The 27,098-nt window shown below is 39.6% G+C and overlaps 1 protein-coding gene across 3 annotated transcripts in view; it reads right to left on the reverse strand.

Moving 5' to 3' along the window:
• The window catches only part of LOC118816660 (phospholipid-transporting ATPase ABCA1-like), a 249,179-nt gene that overhangs the window by 183,988 nt on the left and 38,093 nt on the right, over positions 1-27,098 (reverse strand). For all 3 annotated transcript variants that reach the window (XM_036583170.1, XM_036583169.1, XM_036583168.1), the window contains 6 exons: positions 24,620-24,747; positions 22,485-22,682; positions 12,603-12,689; positions 10,217-10,433; positions 4,857-4,996; positions 1,902-2,018 (listed from right to left, as the gene is read on the reverse strand). In XM_036583170.1, the coding sequence (XP_036439063.1) occupies positions 1,902-2,018; positions 4,857-4,996; positions 10,217-10,433; positions 12,603-12,689; positions 22,485-22,682; positions 24,620-24,747 (887 nt within the window). The remainder of the gene's footprint in view (positions 1-1,901; positions 2,019-4,856; positions 4,997-10,216; positions 10,434-12,602; positions 12,690-22,484; positions 22,683-24,619; positions 24,748-27,098) is intronic.

Consider the following 27,098-nt stretch of genomic DNA (forward strand, 5'->3'; position numbering starts at 1 on the left):
TACATGAAAACAAATTTTGTCCCTACTTTCCACTACTTCCACCAGCTGAGGCTGTTCCTTTATTCTTGTTACAAGTGGTCTCACCTAGGAGTGGACATGTGGCAAAAATATGATATCAAAAAGTACATTTTCACAATACACAATATGCATAACTCTATTTACTTTGTCTTAGGTTCCTTAAGTTGAAACAGACAAAATAGATATAATAATAATTCTATGATTACAGTGATTTTAATACAATGTTTAATAAACTGCATTGTACTAAATCCAACTAAACAGGCCTAACTGTGCTCACTTGCAAAGAAATATGTAGTTGGCCAGTGTTCTTAAAGTACTGATGATATCCACGATGCACTCGGCAAAGCGAACTGTTATATAATTTATCTCAATAGCGATAAAAACTTGTATTGCCAACCCTTAGTTTAAATTCAATCATTACAAATGTGGTCACCAGTGTAAACTCTATGAAAGTGGATTTCATGGTGCATGTCCTGTTTTTTAAATTGCCTCTGATGAAGCCTGTGCAGGCCGAAACATCGTGACCATTTAAATGTTATAAGTTAATAACGTGTTTCATAAAGAGCGCGAGTTGAGTCTTTTTGCTTCTTTGTGTCTCACTTTTTTTCCAAGGCACCAGCTCATTTTGAGCTATTTGAGCCCAACCTAATGTTTTGTGTGGCCAAACAAACTAAACATCAACATGTGTCTGGCTGCACTAAACTGTGCTCTCCTCAATCAATTAGTCTTTTATTGACCTCACATCCGTCTCTATTCATCCATTCTCATGGACCTTGAATACAACAAAATTGAGTGACTCCAGCATGCTGGATTAAAAAAAAAATGTTTCAAGGTAATGAAAGTAGGTGGAAGAATAAAGGAATGACAAAAACTTAATCAGGGGAAATAAAGAATAAATTCCCTTAAAAAGGCCAGCTGTGAGAACACAAATGTGAAATTTCAAGCAGAGTCTGATACATATTTGAAAAATAAACGTGTGTAATCGGGTCCTGTCAGGTTTGGACAAATATTTCCTACTCGAGGGGGTTGATAACCTGTTTATCAACAAACGAGTGACAGTTTGGAACTGTACACCTGCATGGTGAACCTCAAAGGTAGGTGTTTCTAATAAAATGACCAGTTAGTGGAGGTCAAAATAGGTGTTTATAATACGTGGCCAGTGAGAGGAAGTACAAGGCAGGTGTTTCTAATAAAGTGGCCAGTGAATGGAAGTACAAGGAAAGTGTTTCTGATAAAGTGGCCAGTGAATGGTGGTAATAAGTAGACACAACCTCCAGTATTCTGTAACATCCAGTATTCAAACCAGCAATTTTGTGTTTTACTGGAGCCTAATACCACTTCTCACTCTTTCAAAAAAAGCTTATATTTGAACTTTATTACAGATCCAGTGCAGGTACACCTGCACAGAAAACAGCTGGTGCTATTGCAATTTACTGTGGATACAAAGTATCTGCTGAATTAGAGGAATATAAATCTGTGACTTTAAATCTCTGAATGATTCACTTTGATTATGATTCTTTAATAAATTCTGCTGTAGACTTCAGTATATCAACAACTTTTAAAAAATAAGCATTTAACGTGAACAATTTAAAATACTGTAAACAAAAATAGGGCTGGAGGAACATAAATAAATAATAATAATAAATAATAAAGCAGCTGAATACAGACAATAAAACAAGACAACAAGCTTTTTTGGCTTGTTACCTTTGAAAACAGTCTGAGAATTTTTGTTCGGCTAGGAAAATGAGCTCATACTTGAATGATTTAACACTCAAATCAATGCATCACCTCTTTCACATCAATGCACTGTGATGGATGGATTTTTCTCCTCCTACTACAGAAGAAGATAAAGACAGCAGTGGAGTAACTGTAATGGATCTTACCCTCAGGGTGTTGATCTGAGTGCTGTTCTGGAAGAAGTTCCAGATTTCATCTTCATTTTCCAGCCAGGTATCAGCCAGCACCTCCACTTTAGACAGAGCATCGAATGTACTGTTGGACTACACACACACACACACACACACACACACACACACACACACACACAGTTATGAATGAGTATATGTGCACACACTTTTTTTACTATTTCACTACATTTTTGGGCTTTTTCCAGCAAATTTCTAGTTTTACATGAGTAAATTCCATTCCTATTTATAATGGAAATTAATGTAACAAGGTTTTATGCTCTCAGTCCGTTCTTTATTAAATTATTATGCAATGTAAAGAGCAGCTGGTGTTCATATTTTGTTAAAATGGAGGTTTTGTCCTGACAGTGACACTACATTTTTATATATTAAATCATTTATTTAAAAGATCTAAATACTTATATTCCTAAACCTAATCTGAAACTCAGTAACCAAACCCCACCTCATTACTCAATGAGAGAACAAACATGATTTTGCACTACATTTACATCTACATACCTTATTACATTCTTATTTTCCTGTTCATTTTCACTTTTTAAAGTGTTTTAACAAAAAGATACAGTGTAATGTTAAAAAGTACACATACAAAAACTTGATTAGAAACCTCCATCTTTATTTGGACATTGTTTAGTCTTTCTGGCTTCTGGTCCACCACAAACACTGCACCCCTATATCTGGATTATCATATTTCATTGTTGCAGTTTGTGTAACAAACTTCCATATGAAGATCAGCACACACATTTACATTCATGGTTGGTATGGTGTAGTGGGTAACACCTCTGCCTTCTATGCTGTAGACTGGGGTTCAATCCCCCACCTGGGTAAGCACCCTACACTGTACCAATAAGAGTCCTTGGGCAAGACTCCAAACACTACCCTCACCTACCTGTGTGAAAATGATCAATTTTTAAGTCGCTCTGGATAAGAGTGTCTGCCAAATGCCGTAAATGTAGTTCACACATCAGAGCTGATGGCTCGAACACGGCACTGTGTAAGTGTGTGCTGTTAAGAGCCTGTAGAGTAAGCAGTGTTTCACACCGTGATGTGAAAGAACGTGGTGAATCAAACTCTCACTCCATCAGCACACCCAGCCTTAAACTTAAAGCCAACTTAGCAGCTACTTTTAAAGTGCACATGTTTATTTGACTGTGACTAATCTAAAAGCATAACCATGAGCCCCTCACTGACTGACTTACTCACTGACTGTACCCCCAGGGGAGCACTATCAGCCTACCTCAGAGGTGCTAAATAATCTCTCTTTACACACACACACACACACACACACACACACACACACACACACACAAACACACACACACACAGTTGCTTAGCAGTAGATGAATATACTCATCCTGACTACACCTCTGATTTACAGCTCACTGGTCTTAGTGTGGGTGAATATATACATATTCCTCTTTTTTTCTGAAAAAAAATGAATGACTTAATGGCCATTTTGACAAATAAATAAATGAAATGTTTATATATATATATATATATATGTATATATATACATATGTAAACATTTCATTTATTTATATGTCAAAATGGCCATTAAGTCATTCATTTTTTTCAGAAAAAAAGAGGAAAACATTTAACAGAAAATGAGACAGAAGCCTCAACAACTAAATATAATGTCAACTTTTCCTTATTTTGTGTGCCCACTCTTTGCCTTTACTACATCTCCAAAAGTCTTAGAAGTTGGTTGCATTTTCTAAAACGTTACTCCCCATCTCAGATGTCTAGTTTTGGTGTTCTAGGTCAAATGATTCATTTTCTCAGTGAGTGGAGCTTGATTTTCTCCTCTTATATATAAAAGCTTTAAGCACTGTTTATCTGACGGTGACAGTTTTGGTGAGCTACAAGGTCTTGCATGGTTGTTGTGTCGCATTTTCTCTAAATATTTTAATCATTATTAAAACTCAAGTTCTGGACACTGTAACTCCTACTTTCCCCTTTCTTATGCAAGTGGACTATCCTGTATCTAATGAGAATTTTCTCCTTTAGTCATTTTAGCTGCACATGAGAAAGAAATGCGAAGATGCTTGTGTAAACTTTGGCTATATTCACATTACAAGCCGCATTTGTCAAATCTGATCTCTCTGACACGATGGTTCACACTCGTTTAGGTAAGTGATTCAAATCTGTCATAAATATAAACGAACAGACACCTCGAAATGCTCCGCATGTGCACATCCTACTCAGTAACATCATGTGAATGAGTCATGCGCGTCACATCATCATCAGCAAACAAACTTATGTGCAGAATGAGCCTTCGCTGTGAAGATAATTAACACTGATCAGCTCTCAGCTTCATTATTAGAACGAAACAAAGGTGAAAAAGGTGAGATGTGTTGTTTTTCCACCATTTACAGGTAACAGTAACGCTGGATGATGGCATACGTGCAGAGGAAAAAGAGCACATGAAATCCGATCTGAGTGTTCACATTAAGGTCGCATGGCCACGACTCGGATACGTATCCGATCTAGGACCACATATAAAAGTGGCTCAGCTCGGATTTGAAAAGATCAGATTTGTGTGTCCACATAGCCCTGAGTCACATTAGGGCAAAAAATCGGATTTATGTCACCTCAACCTGATAACGTGAACGTAGCTATAATGTCAGTGAGACCTTTGGGAGCAGCTTTTGTTGGGAAGACACAGCTGCAAGTGGTTGATTTAAGATTGGAAGGATGGAAGAGTGAAAGTGGCAGAATCTAAAGAGCAGACAAATTAAATGCTGATAGATATTTAAATACTATTTAAATGACTAAACTGACTGGAAAACTGAAGAAATGAAAGGGACTGTCTATAAGTTGTCTTCTATAATATACTGTACAAGTAATACATGGGTCAGACGTATCACCATATGTCCTGACACTGTATGAAAACAATCATATGTGTGTGCTTGTCACCTGTGCGATAACCCGTCTTGTAAAGGGTGTGTCCGGTGTGTATAGGACCCTTCCTTGGAGAAGTGGGCGGAGAGTAGTCCAGAAGAGACGCAGAGAGGGTGTACCTTTCAACACATCAACCAAATTCTGACAGAATTCGCCTTCAGAAAGAAAGAAAGGGAGAAAGAGAGAGAGACAGAGAGAAAGACAAACAGAGAGACACATGAAAAGACACCTAAATATTCACTCTCTGAATGCTGTGAATTATTGTATAATATCATGTTTTCACTGCTTGACCAAACAGTAAAAGCTATATGAAATTGAAGCCTGTATATCGGTGTTTAGTCATGAATACCAGCAGTGACAGCAGCAGAAAATTGCTCTGAAAAGAAAATCGCTAGCAAAGCAGCAGCGAAGTGCTGCAAGTAATGAATATGAGATGAATAAGGGAATAAAACTGAACAAGATCCAAAACATTTCCATCTGCGTCCACAAGTGGCACTTTAATGTTTTTATTATATAAATACCAGTGCTTATGATTACAGTATCTCCAGCACCTCTCAGTGATGATGAGAAGAAAGCATCTCCAGTGGACCATTTGTCCATGTATTATTGATATTTATGAGAAAATTTTAAATTCAAAACCGTCTTCCACCCTCATGATAAAATTACAGGTTATACAAGCAAAACAGGTTTGGCTATTTTGCATCATAAAACAAAACAGGACTGACCTCAGACTGCACTAGTGCATTTGACAGCTAAGATTATTAGATGTCAAATACAGAACAATATCATGCATCAGGATCAGTATGATGGATCTGTTTAAATGGAAAACGGACACAGTGGCCTTTGAACAGCCAACCTACACACTACACACTGTGTATAACGGAAGTGGAGACAAAAGCCACAGCTCTACAATTAATTCAAGGTCTGACAGAGCAACTGCTTTACAGCATTCAGAATATAATGTTTATATCTGTTCAAATGGGTGAAATCAGCATATCTGTAATCTGTACATGCTATTCAATGTGTGCACTGTGCTTGTTTGTATGTACAGTACAAAACAGGCCTTTTTATTCATTGTTTTAATTGTGTTTTGTGTTTTTAATAATGTTTTGTACTCAATGATACCTCCATACATTTAATGAGAGCTAAAAGGCCAAAACACATGAGGCACGCTGAATCCTAAAATTCAGCATGCTAAAGTTTTGTTTATTATAACACAATTTTCTATTGACAGTGTTGAAAGATATATTTCTGAACTTTTCTTATTTCTAACTTTTCTTAGATGTCTTATTATGATTATACAGACATATTTGTATCAAATGTCTTCCTGTAACACGTTCACATTTCCACAGACTTCCTCAGTGTATCCAAAAAAAGCAATTTGTGGGCTGCAATGTAGCAGCACGGTTTTGTAATGATTTGTACGATATACTAAAATATGCAAATGAGAGGATGTACCAGGCACTCGACCACAAAGCTCTAACATCTGGCTTGAATCTGCACTGCCAATGGCAGACCACCGTAAGCTGGCTCTGGTTAAGGGCCAGAGCCTGAACCAAGAGGGAGAGATAGAATTTGTTCCTGCTCCCATTGTCGTCTCAGCCCTCACGTCCCACTGTGATCAAACAGCATGGTCTGGCAGCCACTATATGTTAGCACTAGAAGCTAACATTAGCTTAGCGAGAAGGTCTAAACTTCACACATAATCATACAGGTTCATTCTGGCTTACTGAAGCCTCAGATTTAGAGAATAAAGACTCATACTTAAGCAGCTAAACCTGTGCTTTTGTGCGTGGAACTGTTGCTTGTGCTACTTTTAAATCAAACAGAGGCTAACCTTACCTTTGCAATAAAGCCAAACCACCAGCCATTCCAGCTGTGCTGAGGAAAGTTTTGAGGATGAAAACACAAATCTGAGCGAGTGAAAACGAGTGACTGGTGCTGGTGCTGACAATCTTTCCAATTACTAAAGTTACAGTGGGAGCTTATTTGTATTTGTACTCTGCCACCTTTGTTCAGGGTACTAGGTCACGGGGTGGAGTTTAGAACCAGACAGTAAGGGGGTGTTTACAATTGGCTGACTCTTTGGTTTGGTTTTGCTCCATGCGTGGCCAGCTTCAGTTTGGCTTTTTCAGTGAAACAGTGAAAATCTATTGGTATACGTTGTCACAACGTCCACTGACACGGTGAGTCCTGTTCAGATTCAGATGTTGTACCAGTTGGCTGTAGTGTTAAAGCTCATCTGAGAAGGCAGCCTCTGTTACTCATCTGAGATAAAAGCCAACCAATTTCCCTCGGCTATTTTCAATAAAGCATGTTTGTGAATCCATGCGCTGCTTACCCACTTTTTCAGCCTCCTAAAGACAGTGTTATTATGCCTACAGCCCTGCGTTCATTTTCAGATTTGTTCTTTCCTTCCTGCGCTTCCCTGATTTCACGTTCATCCGTTCATATCTCTTATGAATACTTAAATATTAAAATTCGTCAGAATGCACATGCCTAATTAAGACTGCTCTGAGTTTATTGGGGATCTCAGGAGAGGTCTTGGTTGGCAGTATAAAATGCCCTCTCATCCTCTCATTACTCTCAAAGCTTCTGGCCCACCATAAGCTCCGCATGTTTCTCAAGAGAACTCTGCTAACGCTAATGCATCTATCAAAACAGTGTTAAGGAGAGCACCCTTAGCACATTGCTGTGAGCATAGATGTGCTTGTTGTGATGGACTTGCCCTGTATTTTATGATGAAGGCCTTGTAATGGCCTTCTGCTCATGGACTCTATAGAGTGGTCTGATGGACAACATTATCATTCATATATTCAAAATTATGCTAAAACTCACATTGATTCTATGCCTACCATCCATTTTATAATTAACCTCTATCTTGGAGTCCCACCTCGCTGGTGTAGAGAGTGTAATCTACCTGCTGATGCACAATTTGTCCACTAGGTCTTCATCAATGCTCAATTTTGTGACCACAGAGGTGCTCTTTACTTGTACCAGCACCACAAACACTAGCATGTCAGTGTAACTGCTGGTCTGAGAGTGGTCCACCACTCAAATAATATCTGGTCAACAGTGGTCCTGTGGTCAGACACTGACCAATGATAAATGGACTAGAGAACAGCTGATAAATTATAATTATACCCCTATATAGTGAACATATAAGGTAAAGTGGTCAGTGAGTGGAAGTACAGGATGGTTATTTCCAATAAAGTGGCCAGTGAGAGGAACTACAAGTTAGGAGTTTCTAATAAAGTGGCCAGTGAGTGGTAGGACATAGGAGTTTATTTCTAATGAAGCGGCATACAAGGTACGTGTTTCTGATATAGCAGCCATTGTATGGATGCACAGCATAGGCATTTCTAATATAGGTATAGGTCATTGTGTGGAAGCATGAGCTTGGTGTTTCCAATAAAGTGAGCATTTAGTCTACACTGTTTATGAAAGCAGGCCATTCAGAGTTGCTCAACATTACAAAAAGTTTGACTATTCATTACTTTTCAGAACTCTAACTTTGTGGTCACAGTACAGTACAGCAGGGGACAAGCGTGACCACGGCAGATCCACCACCTACGCGTGGCCGAATTTGCTTGTTTGTTTACAGTCACCTCTCGGATTTACTTTGATTTGCAGAGTGTGTTTGTGTTTACATTCACTGCCGTCGCCGCTATGGTGCTGTGTGGTTCTCTAGTGGAATATCTTAGGGATGGAGCTAATTAGGGGCTGCGCTATGCCGGTCTATTAATTACCTCTTCTCAAAAACTCCAATAAACAGACTTTCCTCTCACTCCACAGCCTGCGCTCTTGCCCTGCGGAGGATTTGTGCTGCTTGGGCTTCACAAATTAACAGAACAATACTCCAGCAACACTCCACTCAGCTGCTTTCGGTCCTCACAAGGGCCTGTCCTCTGTTTCCAGGCTAATAGTCTTCTGCTTTTTCTGCAGATTTGTGGCACCCTGTTCAAGTTCAGTTTGTGCACTATTAGAGTGTACTAAAGAGGAAATGATTTGCCAGGGAGGAGGGGTCTGTTTGTATGTGTGTGAAATAATAATCTAACAGCAGGAGACCACTTCTTGAAATAGCACATAGCCTGACATTCCTTCCTGAAGCTTCTCATTTTCTTAAGAACTTTATAGTCATAATAAACTTTTGACTGGCATCACTAAACAAGACAAAAAAAGTGTTAATTAGAAATGTCCTAAGTTCTTAACTTTGAGTATCGGTGGATGCTGATCCAATTCGCTCTTAGTGTTTTTATAGGCAATACAGCCACACAATTTATGTAAAATATTGTCGCTGTCATGAATGAGCCAATAGTGATGCTCCACAATTACTTGGAATAAAATCTTTTCACACTGACTTCCATTAAAAGTCAACAATGTTTTTTTCTTTTCCTGCAAAGTTACTGTTTTGTTTCTACAGGCTGCTAATTAATTCTACTGCAAAATCACTTTAATTTAAGAATGCATAATGTAACTAACCTCCTTGATGATTTGTCTATGTTGCAACTATGCTATGAGTTCATATATGAGTGCAATAGTTTGCTTCGTTCTGTTGGTTTTTAATGCACTATTTATGCGAACGCTGGGTTTTAACCACAAGCGGTGCGCAGCACTGGCACTGGTAAAACAGAACGTTGCCTCAATAGTTTAATTTTTAATCACTCACAAGTGAAAAACACTGTGTAGTTTTTAACCACTCATAAATGAAAACTGCTATGCAGTTTGGGTGGCATGTCATTTGAGGTAAATGGCAAAAAATAGTCACATTCACATTTTGTGACTAGATCAAACACAGTGAAATGCCAGGATTGCAGATGTTATGTTTTCATTTTCCACTTAAAAATTAGTTCTACATTGCAAGCATTAAAACCTATTCACTCTTACTTCTGAAAATGCACCTCACTGCTGCATCCAGTGGATAATATTTATTAATGGCACGTTACACGTTGTGTAAATGGTGTAAAAAAGAATGCAAAAGAAGAAACAAAGGACTGGAACTGCTTAAAATATAAAAAAACACCTGTGGTGTTAATAACGTATGCAATAGACTCTGTAAACTCACAAGGCACTATATTAAAAATCCCTACTTTGTAAAACTGAGCTACAAGCTAGGGTAATAAGGATGATAAGGGTGATGGAACCTCAAAAACCTCCACGACAGCATTACAGTAACTGCACAGTAATAGCAGGCGTACCCTCGGTTTTGTATAATAAAGAGTTTGCAGCACCCCCTTTTTTTTGCAGGTGCAGTTGTAGCACTGTGGTTTTAAGAGTTGTCACACTCCAGCTAGCAGTACTTCCTAACAGAGGCTTTGAATGCTAATAAGAGCACAAACACCAGTTCATATGCAGTGCACTTCACAGGTACTTACTAGAGTTGCTGTGGGTTGAGTTTAAGCTGAGTGCAGTTGTGGATTGAGTCGGTAATCGAAAGCCTGGGTTGGAGCTGCTGCTGGTGTTGCTGCTCTTGGTGGAGTTAAAGCCTGAATCCCCACCACACATCAACAAAGTCAAACTGCCGAAGGGATTTGAACGGAAGTCTAGACCGTTAACTGCACTGAGTAAAGTTGAGGACTGCAGTTTTGACACCTGAACAGAAAAAAAAAAGACAGAAATTTAATAACAGCACAATGTATACAAGAACATATGTTATTTTACAACTAGTTAAAATGTTAAATATTTTTTAAGTTGTCTACCTAGATAACTACATTTACCTCAGCAAATTCACTGTATATAGTTGTGACTGTGTATGACTTTGTTTGAGATACAAAACGAAACGGTGGTTGATGCATATGGCTTACTCGTTCTACAACCGTTTTTCAGTTTTTGACATAATTTGAAAATGCCAGTTGTTCTTTACATTGGGTGTAAATTTAATGATGCATGGATCAATAGAAATGGCCCAAAATGACTTGGAAAAGAAGTATGGTTCCACTGATTTACATTAAAAGTAAAAAAGATTTACATGTATGTAAAGTTACCATTTTGGAGATATGAGGTTTTGTTCTGAGACCAGCGCATGTTTAGACTGGAGGCAAATTAGATTTGTTGCTCAGACCTTATGGGACGACTGTCTGCACTGTTATTTGCAAGCGTTCAAGGATTTGCATGTCCAGACATTAACACCCTAACTGCATGGGTTGCCATGCTAGCAGCTATGCTAGTGTCACGCATTTCAAACACAGATGCAGGAGAGATGGAAGTGCATCATCTTGCCCTGCAAACTCGTCATAATTATTTGGCATAGAGATGAATCTTTGGTGCTCTTCTTGAATCCCAACAGTTCCATCAATTTGGTTTTGACATTGTCTTTGTCACGTTGCGAGTGACACAAAAGAACAAAAAGACCAGTGAATTTAAAAACCAATTTGAGTGTCCAGAGCGTCCAGACTGATACACATCTGTAAAAATTTCATTGGGCCACATTCAAACCACTTGGTTTGGTTCCAATTTGCAAAAATCGGACTTCATGTATTTTGCTGTCCAGACTATCAAAAATCAATCTGGATATGCCAAAAATCAGATTTGGGCTGTCACAGCCCAACTGTCTGAACATTGCCTAATTGTGGGATATGGACATGGCGGTTGGGGCATAATAAATGCTAGCATTAGTCACTTACCTAGCTAGCGTTATCTTGGCAAGCTCTTCAAATAATGCCGATTCTAAACAGCAATCAGCACTAATGGTGTGCAAAGGTACTCGTGTACTTGGCTAACCATTCAAGGTGACAGCATCTGATTACTAAAATCAGTATTTGAATAATTGTTACGCTTCATCAAAGGAAGATGGAGAAAATATACAGACCACTAGTTTAGTGAAATGCTAACTGTATGTTTTAACAGATTGTGTTTGTGATTAAGCATTTATGTTCCACTCTGATTCACAAGTGCCTTAACGTGAGTGCATTGCCAAATACACGCTAAGGACGTGCCTGAGAACGCAGAGGTAGGACAGTGGTGTTAGTTGGAGTTTTACTCAACTCTGGAGCTCATTAGCTCACCTGAAGAGGCAACACCTGTTACTTACCCAGCACAAAAAAACACCATTTTCTCTTGGCTGCTTTTGAATAATAAAACATGTTTGTATACCTCTGACTATACTGCTAAATTCACTGAAAACCGTAAACCTACAGCTCTGTGTAAGCTTCTTCTTTTCCCTTCCCTGTGTTTAACTAACTAAACCTTAAAGTTAGTAGGAATGCACATCCCTGTCTGACACATCAACATATCATGGTGATTTTATCTTCACCTATAAAACTGTATAAAGCATGTGTAAGTAATGTGTTTCTTAGTTATGTTGGCCTCCACTGCAAGTGTTACCAAAGTTAGAGGAGAAACCCCAGAAGTTCCAACTAGAGAGAGATACAGCTCAAGCTCAATCAAACTTTAGCACTTTTTCCCAGTAACTCCCCTTTGAAGTTAAAACAAAATCTACAAAAATCATAAGGAAAGCACGATCCACTCAGTCTTAATATGTTAGGATTTTAACCAATTAAACTCTAATAACTACATAACTTACAGATCAATTCTATAGCAGTTAATGAATAAAAAGGCCTGAGATTAGGAACCAAATAAAAAGCCTGGAGTTAAACGTTGTTCAGTGTTTTCAAGAAGTCAGCCATATTCAAATCAGCTCATTCAAATATGATACCACAACAGCTGCAATGGCATATGGACGGCCTTATGAAAGAAGACACTGTGTTCCTGTGCAACTCCAATCTAAATATATTCAAACAGGATTTGGAAAATTGAGCTCACCTGGTTGGCCACAGGAGCTGCATGGGTGCTAGTTTTGGCCAGCAGCAGTGCCGTCTCAGCTGGGTTAAGGTTGAGTGCCAAAGGAAGCTGAAATCAAGAGACAGAAGATTATGTTATTCAGCTAACCGTACTTTGGAAGGTGCTGGAACTGTTTCTAAGTAAGCTAAAGTTAGACTGGCTAGCACACGTAGCTACCTTATTGTACTAGAAGCTAATTGGCAAGTCTAAAGTTTGTCTACACAATGCACAAAGCCAACTACCTACTTAAATAATAAGCTAGCCAGTTAACCGGCAAGCTGAACATTATGAGGGCAGAGTCCCCTTTTGATGTCCAAAGTTGTTTCAGATTGCGTGTAAGATGCTCTGATTCTGTGGAACTAGCCAGCCGGCTCCATTTACATGTAATCTGTTAAACAAATGTGGTCATTAAAAGGGCTAAATATAACCCCCAGGCTTCTTAGTAAACCTGTTTAATGTACATTACTTGTATGGCTTAAGGATGCTAGTCCACTGAAGCTTTATGCAGGGGAGCCTATGAGGGCTTGAGTTATTTGAGCTTGTGGAACATCAAGCAGTTTAAAACCTTCCTAATGTCCCAGGTGGCCTATTATTGAAGCACCAAAGCTTCAGATTGTTCATTCAATCTCTCTGACCTTGAGCGAGAGAGAGAGAGAGAGAGAGAGAGAGAGAGAGAGACAGAGGGAAAGTGAGAAAGAGAGTGGAGAGAGACGAGGAAACAAAGACAGAAAGAGAATGGAGATAAAGACAGAGATTGAGCAGAACAGGGAGGGGGAGAGAAAAAGAGAGAGACATATAAAGCAAAAGGATAATAATAGAGTAGGAAAAAATTAACGGAGAGAGTGGAGAGAAAAAAGGGAGGAGAGAAAAAACACAAAACAGAGATAGAAACGGAGAGAGGGAAAGAAAGAAAAAGATAAAGAAAGAGAAAGAAAAAGAGCAGGAGAAAAAGACAGAAAAAAACAGAAAACGAGAAAGATGGAGAAACTGGAGCGACAGAGAAAGAGAGTGGAGAAAAAGAGAGGCAGAAAAGAGAGAAAGAGAAAAAAGTGAGAGAATGAAAGAGAGAAAGTAGAATGTAAAAGAGAGATGAGACAGGGAGAGAGGAAAAAGAGAAGGAGAAGAGAAAGAGAAAAAACTGAGAGTGAGGGAAAGACAAAAAGAGAAAGATGGACAGAGATGGAGAAGGTGGAGTGACAGGAGAGAGAAAGAGAGACAGAAAGAGAGAGAAGGAGAGAGAGAGAGAAAGAGAGCGAGCGAGCGAGAGAGAGAGAGAGAGAGAGCGAGAGAGAGAGAGGTGTGTCCAGCTCTGCTGGCTGTGTTTGAGCTTAAGAGAAGCTGTGTCTGAGCTGGAGTTTAAGCCCCAAATGGCTTTTCTTTATTCAGTCTGGAGTGTGTTAATCCGAGCCCAATTTTACCCCTGGCATTCACCAACTCTCACACACACACACACACACACACACACACACACACTCAGAACACAGAGGCATCGGCATGGAGATTTCGACTGAAGCAGTGTTAGCTTTGCGGATCCAGACGCGATCTTGTAATGAGAAAACACCTCTGGGAACAACTTGTTAAACTTTTGGTGCCGAATCACGGCTAAATCTCCTGCTAACAAGGGTACATTCTAAAAGGCACTCACAATAATGATTATTATGCAGTGATAATCAGAGTGTTTTGATCATCCTTCAAACTGCAGGCTGATGATTCTCCACAATGAGAGCTATTAGCACTCCAAAAGCTTTTGTGTGCATCACTAGAAGAGAGGAAACTCACACCAGCAGAATCTCATGAATAGACATATATTTACATTCACAAATTCTATATTTTTGAGGTTAAAAGTCTGAAACTATACTAAACATTTGCTAGATAAGAATGAGGTTTTCTTTAAGGACCTTGTCTATACGGAGTAACGTTAGTACAATATAATGCTTGCAGCTAATAGCAAGACTAAACTTAATCTCTCTACTGAAGTCTCAAGACTTGACTTGCACTTGCAATCCAGAGACTCGACTCACAGATTAGAGACTTGAGACTTCGAATTGAACACCAAAGACTCAAGACTTGGCTGGTAATCAAACCCCAGAGACTCAAAATTGGAATCAGTTTTACAGACCATACACTCAACTTGGACTTGCAACCCAGAGAATCAAGACTCAACTCAGACCCACACCTCAGAGACTTGAGACTTGACTTGGACTTTAATTGGGGATATGAGACTTGACTCGAGACTTACACCCCACAGATGCAGGATTTGACTTGGACTTGCAACCCAGGGAATCACGACTTGACGCAGACTTGCTTCCCAGAGACTTGAAACTCAATTCGCTATTGCTCCTCAGACGTACAAAATTCGACTTGGACTCAAAGACCAGACCAAAAGACTCAAGGCTGGACTCTCAAGTGCACCCCAAAATGTTAAAACTCGACTCAGACTCACAGACCAGAGACTCAAGACTTGACTCAGACTCGCACCCCAGAGATTTGAGACTTGACTCTCAATCAAACCCCAAACACACCAAACTTGACTAAGAGTCACAGACCACAGACTCACCCCACCCTCCCACACACAGCCCAGGCACTCAAGACTTGACTTGCAAACGCACCCCAGAAACTCAAAACTTGACTCAAGACTCGACATGTAACCATCCCCGGACACAAGACTCAACTTACAACATAACTCACACCTGTGAGACTCAAAACTTGACTCATACTCACAGACCAGAGACTCAACATGACTTGAACTCAAAGACTAAAGACGTGACTTTGACTCCCCAGACACTCCCCTCACAATCTCACCCCAGACACAACACTTGCACTCAGAGTCAAGACTTGACTTACTCAAGATTTTACTTACTAAGACTTGACTGGGGACTTGACTTTGACCAAGAACTTGAAACTTGACTCAGACTTAGGGATCTGAGTGTGTGTGCAATCACGAGTTGGCTTAAGACAGTTTGGATGTGATTATGAGTTTCATACAGTGACCCTCCGACAGACTCGAAACTTGACTCAGAGACCAGAGACTCAAGAATCAACTTGCACTAGCACCCCAGTGAAGAATCCAAACCTGCTCCAAACCAGGGAACTCGATCTGTTGTCTGGACAAGTGAAGTTTATTTGTTGCGTGCACAGGTTCTAGACACCCAGCCAGCCTGTAAGACATTGGACTGACACAGTTTTATAGCTGGACTGATGCCAAGATTAGACCCAGCTTATACAGGACAAGTAACATGTGTGGCAAACATGACCATATAAGGAGAAACACAAAATAGGCAGCCTAAAATACAACTTCAGTACCTTCAAACACTACAGAATGTATAACACAGCACATTTCACAACAATATTCCTTCATCAGAGACTGAAGACTTGCAGCTGTACCGCAGAGACTCAAAACTCGACTCAGACTTACAGATCAGAGACGCTAGACTCAACTTGGACTTGAATCTCAGAGACTTGAGACTTGACTCTGATTTGCACCTCAGACACTCAAATCGCAATCCTACCCCAGAGACACAAGACTCAACTCGCACTCACAGCCCAGAGACTCAAAACTCGACTCAGACTTACAGACTAGAGGCTCAAGATTCGAGACTCAACTTGGACTCAAACCCCAGAAATTCAACACTTGATTCTGGATTGCACCCCAGAGACTCGAGACTCACGCTCAGAGTTAAGACTTGACTCACAGACCAGAGACTCCAGACTTGACTGTGACTCGCAGACCAGAGATTTGAGATTTGACTGAGAGACCTGAGAGTGTGTGCATGCACAAGTAGGCATAAGACTGTTTAGATGCGATCATGAGTTTCATACATACACTACAGCAGACAACGTAAGCTGCTAGCAGCTAAATTCTCTCTTTCACATACACAGTAGTCTGTAGCCACTAATTGAATAGTGCCCTATTACCCTGGCACTTCCACAAACGCAGCTAGTAGGGCAATAACCATTCCACATTTCAACAGCTTCAGAATAAACTACTTAAACCCTGCTGGCATTGGAAGAAAGCAACCGCGGGCAAGAGCTGCAAATAAAAACTGCCTTCAATCCCCCATCCGCTTCTCAGAGAAGCATTTGCACTCATCAACACATCACTCCCAGAAACGCATTCTCAAGGCTAATAAAGAGAAAGCAGCCATCAGAGATGTGGAGATCAAGGCCCCATTCTTTTCTTCCACTGAAAAGCGGCTTCCATCCGTCAGCAGCCTGCACTCCAGGCCAGGCGTGATTGATTGATTGAAGAGCCCATATATACAACAGAATTTTCTTTGTTTTAATGAAATAAATTTTTATTAAAATTTAGCGGCATGGTTGTGAAGTCACAACCATGAATATATTTATATGAGTTAGAATATTAAAGAGCACATACCATGGAATACTGAATATCATGAAATGAAAGTTTGATGTACTATATAAACACAATTTGTCTCAAAACAACTTCACTCTTCTGTCCATGAAGTCTGTGTATGGAAACTTTGCAGCAAAATAGCCTTTCATGAATTCATCATGGTTGTGATATCACAACAATGAAAATCTTTACATTTAAGCTATTGATTTAGCTCACAAAGGTCTAGCCTCATCCATTCTCATTGAGGTGATGTGGGGTGTCGTTCCTGACTGTCTGGAAGTGAATGGATCATTGCGGCCTCCCAATGGATCGACACATCCAAAAGGAGTGTCTGAAATGTGTTTTTTTCAACATTTCCAAGGACTCGAATCCAAACACAAGAGTTAATTCCATTCATTTCACTTCAGACTGCTTTTAGAATGAGGTACAATATAGGGCAGCTTAGCAGAACATAGCTCATTTACATTTGTCAGTCTTAAGTCTTAAAAGCAACAAGAACTGCTTGTTTACTCTAAAGGACAAACAGATATGAAAGTGTTAGAGTAAAAAACATTTTTTGGTGCATAAACCCACACAAATGTTATTAGTGGGCCTCAAGGGAAAAAAATAAAACAACTAGAAAAAATGTAGAATATGGGCCCTTTAATCTTGCTAAGGCTTCCAAATTAAATGTCCACGGCAGGAAGGGTCCTGGCGGAAGCTACCAGGCTGAATGCTTTCTGGCACGACATGTGAAACGAGCCCAAATTGAGAGCTTGTCCGTTGGTCCTTGACATCTGCAACTGCTGCCCGCTGCCTCTGGGGCTGGGATTTAAAATCTGGGCTGTAGCAGAAGAAGCCTAAGAGAAGATGCGTCCCTCTGGACGCTCAACCAGCAGAACGTCAGCGTTAATGAAAGGATCTGCTGGCTAGCTGCTTTCCCGCAGAGAGCAGAACAAACTTCAGCAGCATCATCTCTGTATTAAAAAACAACACTTTCACTGCAGACCTGAAAAAGCCTTAGTAAAACCCTTTAGCACATCTGAACCTCATTTATTTGCTCAACCTTTGCTTATTTATTTGCTCAAATGATCTCGCAGTGAGTTTGTTTTGGACAAAGGCACTTTTGCTGCATTTCATAACAGTGGAGTTATGTAAAAGCAATCTAAGTCGCCCTCCTCCTAAGCTTTGGAACTGTGTATTTCTGAGCAAGTCCATTTGAAAATGATGACTTTTCACACTAAAAGTGCTGTAAATTCTACATGATGTTCTTTATTTTTAAATGATTCATATAATGGGAAATAGGGCTTACTTATTTATTACATTAACTTACCACACAAGTTAAGATTAAGTTTTTTTTTCTCCTGTAAAGTTACTATTCTGGAGATATTAGGTTTTGCTCCATCATCAATGAGATATGGACAAAGCTGTGAAAAAGTATTTGCTTCCTCCTGATTTCCTTTATTCACTTTTGACTCTCAGTCCACAGATCATTATTCCAAAAGGTGTTTGGGAAATGTGTGCGTTTTGCCTTGGAACTGTCCCATGGATATTATTTTTGCGTCTCCCTCTTAATAGTGGAATCATGAATGCTGACCATATCTGAAGTGATCGAGGCCTGCAGTTCTTTTGTGACCTCCTAGATGAGTTGTTTCTGTGCTTTTGGAGGAATTTTGGTAGGCTGGCCACTTCTAGGCAGATTTACTGTTCCAAGTTTTCCCAGTTTAGAGGTAATGATTGCTTTGTAATCCTTTCCAGACTGATATATTTCAATACTTTTCTTTTTCATCTCTTTAGGACTTTATTTTGATTGAGTGCTGCTTGTCGAGACGTTTAATGTACTTCATTTTCCTGGAGAGGTTATTTTAGTGATTTTTACATTTATCAGGGCTGGCAGTATTCAAGCTTGCATGACTAGCTTAAAGACCTTGAGCAGTTTTTTTTTAATCTGTAAAAAAAACAAATATTACCACAATTTTATATATTTCAGTTACCTTCAAATGTCTTTTCCCAAAAATGACATCAAAAAGAGTTGTTTTGTTTTTTCTTTTTTATGTCTGTCACCTTTTACCATTCTGCTGTGGCACATGGACCCTGAAGAGGGAAATTCTGAACAAGAACCTGGCCCTGAACCTGAAAATCGCAGCCCTGTGGCAGCTTCTCAGCAGCACTGTTCAGATATCTGTTTGTTAGCCAGCTAATCAAAGGTTTTGCATGTCAACTGTAGTGAGAACATGAAGCAAAGATCAACTTTTTATTCGCCAGTTTCTTGTTTAAATGTTCCCATTCCACCCTAAATGGCACAGCGCCAGAATGTAACTACAGCACCATTTAAGGTGGAACAGAAAAGGCCAAACAAGAAGCTGGCGAATAGAAAGCCAACTTCAGCCTTATTGTTGACTGTATTGTTAACTGTAAATTTGACCATTCTCTCTTTTGCATCCAAAAACTGAGCATTTGAAATGAATGCCATCTCCTAGGAGCTATAACGTTATGTCAAGTAGAGCGATGCAGGGTGTGTGAGGTGTGGGAGGGTCAGGTGATTTCAGTTCATTAATATGCAATATAAGGAAGGTCGCTTATGATTCGCTATAGTCAATTAAAATCACAAGAAATAAAGTGTAATTCTTAAATACAAAAAAAGAGTTAACGGTCATTTTATGCACTCTGCAGTGCCCAATTGATGTTGGACTGAAACAGAAGTATGAAGATAAACATTTTGAGTAAGGAGAAAAAATACTGTCCTGTAATGATCCCAGGCATTGGGTTTAGTCATGTATTAACGCATAGTAATGCACTAAGACTTGTATTTCCTCCTTGGCTGAGGGAATTCAGTGTTTGAGTGGCTTGCTGGGTCAGGGCACCCTATCCCTCCATGCCCTGAGATGACCTGTTGTACTCACACTTTCACCCCAATCTGGCCAGAACAGAGTAGATTCATCCTCTCTGTTTGTCTGTCCTTCATACTTTCTCTCTCCTCTCTGTTTGTCTGTCCTTCATACTTTCTCTCTCTCCTCTCAGTCTGTCTGTCTGTCTGAATCCACCTCTACAACGTGTTTTCACCAAGATTCCCGAATCTTCAGAAAATTACAGCATTACAGACCTATCCTGAGTGAAATCTAGAACGTTTCTGAATGAGTTCCTGGTTTGCATTTTGACCATGCTGTAGGTACAATGACATTTGTCTAGGTCCAACTACAACTTGCCACACCTGCTCCAGCTAATTAACTTCTTTAGAAGTCGCTAATTGGCTCAATCTGATGTATTAGTTTTAGGTAAGGGAGGAGAAGCATTAAACGCAGGTTGGAACTAAACTGTGCAGGAAGGCAGTTCTCCAGGACCAGGGCTGGAGACCAGTGATGTGAAATAACAGAATCAGGCAAACTGCCAACGAGCCACATCATTTAAATTTTTCTCACCACTATTTTCCTGATTTACCTAAACTGGAAAGATCCAGAGTTTCTAAAAAAGTTTGAAGTTACAGAGGAGGTTCCTTCAGTAAAAACACTTCTAAAAAGTTTCAAGATTTCTTAAAAAGAACTTTGGAACTTTGAAGAAAGTTTCAAGTTTGTGAGAAGATTCCTGCAGTGTTGCCTTTCTGAAAGTTCTTGAGCTTCCAAGTGCTCTAAACATCTCTGGTACAGAAGAAGGGTTTTTTTTTTTGCGGAAATATACCTTAAATATCCTGAGTTCCTAGAAAAGTTCCTAGTTTCAAAGTTCCAGCAGTTTAAATGCACCAAGAGGTTCTGGAATTCCTGAAAAGTGAACCTGAAAACATGGTTAAAAGTTTTTTTTTATTCCTGAAAAGGTTGTAGTTCCCAAAACTGTTCTTGCAAAGGAAACATGACTAAAAGTTCCTGACTTTCTGATTCCTGAAAGGTTCCTGTACAGGAAATATATCTTTCTGGGTTTCAAAAATCCTGAGAAATCCTGTGATGTAAACACACCTAAACATTTCTGAACTTTTTGAAATTGTTTCTGGTTCTTGAAAGGGTTCCTACAGGGGAAGGTCCAGAGTTTCTGGAAAAGTTTCTGGTTGCAGAGAAGGCTCCTGCAGAGGAAACAAGCCAAACATTTCCACAGTTGCCTTACTGAAATTTCTTGAGCTCCCAAGTGTTCCCAAATTCCTAAATATCTAAGTTTCAGAAGTTCTTATTCCAGGGTTCCTGCAGTGGAAATGAATCTTATGGCACGTTGTCTCCTCCCTCTTACGCACTCTCTGGATTGGAGGATGGGTTGACCTGCTCCTCAGTAGCCTCAGTGCTTTATTATCTTAAAAGGCCTTTCCTTCCTCTCAGCGAATGTGTGCCCTCATCACTTATTTAGCACAGGGCTTGACATATACATTCACACATAAAGGCATATACGGCCCACTCTCACAGACCCTCCAACACGACACGCTTTCATCTTCATTTCCCTCAAGTGCGAAAAAAAGAATATGACAAAAACTTTGGTCTAATCAACCCGTAACGCTGCAAAGGCTCAGGAACAGTTCAAAGATTGTAAACTTGAAAAAAGGAACTTCTGCTTCACAGAAATATCTTCTATTCCCGTAAGTCACTGTGCTTTTGATACCAGCCAAACGGATCGTTGTTTTCGCAAGCAAACCTTCAAAACAGCGCCCTTTCCTCAAGGAGGAAATCAAAATGGGTTTTGCAGCTTTGACCTAATCATCACTTAAACATCAAGGTGTAAAAAGTTTTGGCTCACAGAGCCAAAAAATTTTCAGCGGTGACAGAAAGAAGAGTCTACTTCTAAGTTTCGCAATAAGACGTTTTCCTTAAAATGTTTTAGAACTGTAGGGAACAATGGAAGAGTCAGATACAATCAGATTAATGTTTTTACTATTTACAATGTCAACAAAAAAAAAACCTGGGTCACATATTCAGAAAAAGACTGGATTTGGCCCACTTTTACCTGTAGTGTGAATGTAGCCTTATAGTCTGTAACCCTTTTGTTAATGAACAATTTATGTTTGTCATCCTTTAGCCCTTTAGTGGTCAGTTTCTGCCCACAGAGATGCTCTTGGCTGGAGTTGTGGGTGGATACATGGACAAGTAAAAATGCACACCAGCATCAACATTAACATGTCTGTGTCACTGCTGTGCTGAGTATGATCCACAACGCAATCTGGACAACAGCAGTCCAGTGGTCAGAAACTGACCAATGACGAATAGGGCAGAGGGGAGCTGATAAACTGTGCAGCTACAGATGAGCCACAGTCTGTAACCGTACACCTATACAGAGGACCTAGTGATGGTAGCCAGTTAGAGGAAGTACAAGGTTTCTATTAAAGTTGCCAGTGAGTGGAAGTACAAGGTTGGTGTTCAGGTGTTTCTTATAAAGTGGCCAGTGAGATGAAGTTAAAAGTAAGTGTTTCTAATAAAGTGGCCAGTGAGTGAACGTTAAAGACAGGTGTTTCAGCCATGTGGTGTGTATCACCCATGCACGTAAAATATTGCTAGAAAACAGTGCATATCTTCTCTATATTGTAATGCTTATCATGTAAAACACATTGGAGGGTTACTCACTGCGGTTGCCAGCTTTCTATTGTCCAGATTTCGAACGAGGACCTCTCTGGTTTGGAGAAGCTGATTGGGCGTCAGGGAGCATGTGATGTTCAGGAATTCCTGTCTCTGAATGGTCGAGTTAAACTCCAGGTAGCGATCCACGGAGGTGGAGCTACACAAGGTGGAGCGCAGGTTTGTCTCAGCTGAGAGAGCAGGTAACTGCATAGAGGAACAGTGAAAAATAACAATCAACCAACACTTTATTCTTATTAGGAAATTATTCTAACATTACTGTCAATTGGCCTCCAAAAAGGATATTAGTGGCTGCCTTATCAGCTTCGAAAAAGTCCATCTAGTGCCAGATATCCAATTATCTTCAATTTGGCATGACTATTTTAAAGATATTCTTATTTCTGAGCATACCACAACTTTAGACAGCAAAAGCAGTGACACTCAAATTCAAATGTTATACATTTTAACTACTATAAAATAATCTCTTCTAATGGATACATTCAAACCCTCCCTAAGTAAGTTCTGTTTCAAGTGTCACTGAGGTTCACAATATTCTGGAAAACCAAGAATATGTTGTTAAAAATACTTCCATTTCTAAAATGCCATGCTAACACACTTGTCATTACTAGACACAGTCTGGATGTAGACCTTACAACAACGGCTCTCTGGCATATCAAGCTCAGGGAGCACGTACACAACTGATAGAGAGCACTCAAACACCTGACAGGCCGTGTCTCCCCCCCCTCAACCATCACAGATCAATTTGTCATACAGAGGCAGAATGGTCTGACATTTTCTGCCCTTTAAATGGCTTGTTGTTCCGAAATACCTGAAGAGGAATGATACGTCTACGGATCATAACAGGTGGTTTGAACTCCACAGGCTGATCTGTGCATCAGTGATCGAGCCAAAAATGAAAACCCTAAAAACTTCGAGCCCAAAGCGAAATTGGGCTTTTGACATTCTCCCGTAATCTGCACGACTCGACTGAAGTAGTGAGAAAATAGCCAAGCTGCAGGACAAAAACACCCTTGTAACTGTTTCAGATGCCTGTAACCTACATTACTATTCCCACTGCTGTAAAAGTAACCACTCCATTTCCCGGCAGCTGCATGGATGCAGTCGAACTCTACTTCAACAAGTAGAGCATAATTCATACTTTTGATCACCATGTTTCTGATTTGTTAAAGACCTTTTATTTATGGCATTTATGGCAGCTTGGTACCACTGTATGATGGGGAGACCTAGACACTATTCGGGACAGATACAATTTATTTGGGAACATAGGGTCATGCAATATTATCAATAACTCTTTTCTACCAAGATTCTGGCAGCTTTTCAATTAATAAAACAAGGCACAGAAATAACCTCAGGTTATACTAATCCTGGGTTTCGAATTGCCATGTCTGTAAATAGTCTTCATATCTTGTGGAAAAGGTGTTTTTTCGTTCAGATGAGTTGACCTTTCTGACTGTTTATAGAAATAATAGATGTTTTGGAGCAACATATGCTGCCTTCTAGATGATGTCTTTTTCAAGCACATCTATGCTTATTTCACCATGACAATGTCAAGCTACATTCTGCTCGTGTTACAACAGCATGTGTTAAAGCAGTATGGCTACGTAATCAGAGAGTATGGGTGCCAGACTGGCCTTCCTGCTGTCCAGACCGGCCCCCATTTCAAAATGTAGGCAAAACGCAACAAGGATGGGCAAACGGTATCAAGTGTTGTTAAAAGGAAAGGTGATGTAACATAGTGGAAAATATACTCTTGTACCACCTTTATTGGAATATGTTACAGGCATAACATATGCAATGAGCATAGATTTACAAAAACCAATCAAGTTCACAAGGTAAAAGATAAAATATTTTGTTTTTGTTCTGCTTTAAATTTAATACAGGTCAAACAGTATTTACTAATCACTGCTTTCTGTTTCTATTAGCATTTCACACACAGTTCCAGTTTTTTGGAACTGGGTTTGTATATGTGACTTTTCTATAAAGGTAGTGGGAAAGAGGCTGGAGATGTGGTCTGTTTTAGGTTTCTAGGTGTGTGGGTTTATAAACTCATCCTTCGCTCACTCCGCATGTGAGTAAATTTGTGTTTGAGTTTTTTCATTGAGTGTTTGTTTACTAGGCCGTACCTGATTGAGTCGGACTCTCACACTCGTCAGTCTCTGGGCTGTTTGCGTTGGCACTGACAGGTTGCTCCTCAGGTATTCGGAGAACGTCTCATTATCTTTTAGCACGCTGCGCAACGGAATCGATCGACCTGCACACACATAGAGACAGAGAGAGGGAGAAAGAATTTATAGAGGACAGACTGTGTCACTACTGTATGAAAAGCAGTTTTAATTCATCAATGACAAGTTACTTTCCCCTCCAGTCTCGCTGTGGCGTTTTCGCTCCTGTGTTTGAAACAGTAAAACAACAGTATATATTCCTCCACCACAACAAATCTAGATGTGCTGTAGAAACACAAGGTGCAACGTGACACTTGGTCGAAAAGGAATTTAATGAAAACTGAAGCTAAAAGTCATCAAGGTGCCTCATTTTCACAGCGGTTTCAAGTTCAGAATTGGTTGATAATTAGTTGCTAAATGCATCTGCAGCATATGAGCGTTATTAAGCATGTCTGACATGCGATGTTAATATTCTCGTGCCGGTGGGGCTTTCTTTTTATATTCCATCCGCTTATTGTTCTCTGACACAATGCACTTATCTGAATAAAGCTGGAGGTGTGCATCAGTGTTGTGTCGTGCTGTGTATGTGTGTGTGGTGAGTGGGTGGATGGTAATATTGAGATGGCCATTGAGGGAGATGCTGAGGCTTATTAAACACATGTTAGTCCTTTAAAGAGTCGTTCGGCTGTAATGAAACACACAGATTCAACCTCCCACAGCTACACACACACTCTTACACTTGTATTATTGTTTTTATAGGGACCTTCTATTAGCTTGCAGCTACGGTGTAATAGTTTTGGTGTAATATCACAACAGTAAATCCTCAGGGCCTTCAAGGCCATTAATTATCACTGTGATGAGAGCAGTCACTGGATTTCAATGATAATGGTGAATGATTTTCATCAATCAGTGTCTCATTGTTACTCTGATAGGCTGCTAACAGCAGTCATTGGTTATCATTGGTTAATCTAAATACTTCTGTCCAACCACAGGCTGCTTTCTATTTTCCCTTTCTCTATATTTAATATTTTATGTTTCTATATAAGTGTAAAATGTATTCCTCTGTTCATTTTGTTCTTATTGTGTTTTAGTTTTGCTATTTAGTGTTGACCAGACGGGAGGATGGATTTCCCTTTTGGGTCTTGGTTCTTCTCAAGGTTTCTTCCTCCTGCTGTTAGGGAGTTTTTCCTTGCCACTGTCGGCTTTGGCATTGGGGCTTCAACACAGATTTTCTGTAAAGCTGTTTTGTGACAATGCTATAAAAAGTGCTATATAAAAAAAAGCACCATTTAACTAAACATTGACTTGACTTCAATGGTATTAGCAGTCTTTCATTTAATAGCATCATGTTTGTTGTATTTAAACTCTGAAGTTATTGTAGTTATGTATTTATTTTTATTTCATTGTTAAGTTGTGGTTGGAAATCTTACAATGGCTACCAGAAAATGATCCAATTTGGTATCTAAATAGATACAGCCAAGTGAGCTCTCCCATTGGTTAGCATGTCAGGAGCTGAAGGCCTAACCTGACAAATTAACCACTGACATAATTAGAAACTGACACCAGAATCAGCCAATCATGTTTTGAATTAGAATAAGTGAGCCGAACTTCGTGTGAATAAAACATTAATTTTAATGCATGTTACAAGCTTCAAATAAAACACATGCAATGCCATTTACAAGCTTCAGATGTCTGAAATGGCCAGAATCTAGAACGACCAAAAAATGTTAATGTGAATCATGGTGAGCCTAGCTGTAACATACTTTTAGAACCCCCAGGACTGCTTGCATAAATTAGCTTTATCATATAGGTGTTTCTCCCCCTCACACATTTCCTGTGGCTTGTATATATATATTTATATGCACATGTATGCATGTTCAATCTCTTGTTGCAGGAACCAAATGTCGCTACAACATCAGAATCTTCATGAGGACATTTGGCCCCCACAATAAATCGATAAATAAATAAATAAATATTGCTCTGAGTGTGTGATATACTTGCACACGACAGGAACCCTTCTGAAAATGTCATCTGAAGGAAAATCAAACAAAACAGCTTCATTTAGAGCAGAGCAAATTTTTTAGGTGGCCTTCTCCGTCCCAGGTCATGTGACACCCCATATGCTAGTTTTAATCTAATCTGGATTTAAAAACACCTACAGAGTTTGCATTCCTGGTGTTCTCTGGAATGCAATTGTTTCAGAGCAACATAAGAAAATGATCTTCCCCCGACTGAGCTGTGAGTCATTGTAGGAATATTGCAGTGAGCTTGTCTCACAAAATATCACAAGTTTGTTCAAGACGTTGCTGTGTCGATAAGTTTACACAGCCCTCCACAACACTAAAAGCCAATTAGGCCTTTCATTTCACATTTGATCCGAGCATACACATTGTATAAACTGAAAACAGCCGGATAGATGGAGTCTCTGACAGATATGCAG

The sequence above is a fragment of the Colossoma macropomum genome, unplaced genomic scaffold (genome assembly GCF_904425465.1).
Source record: "Colossoma macropomum unplaced genomic scaffold, Colossoma_macropomum, whole genome shotgun sequence".
NCBI lineage: Eukaryota > Metazoa > Chordata > Actinopteri > Characiformes > Serrasalmidae > Colossoma > Colossoma macropomum.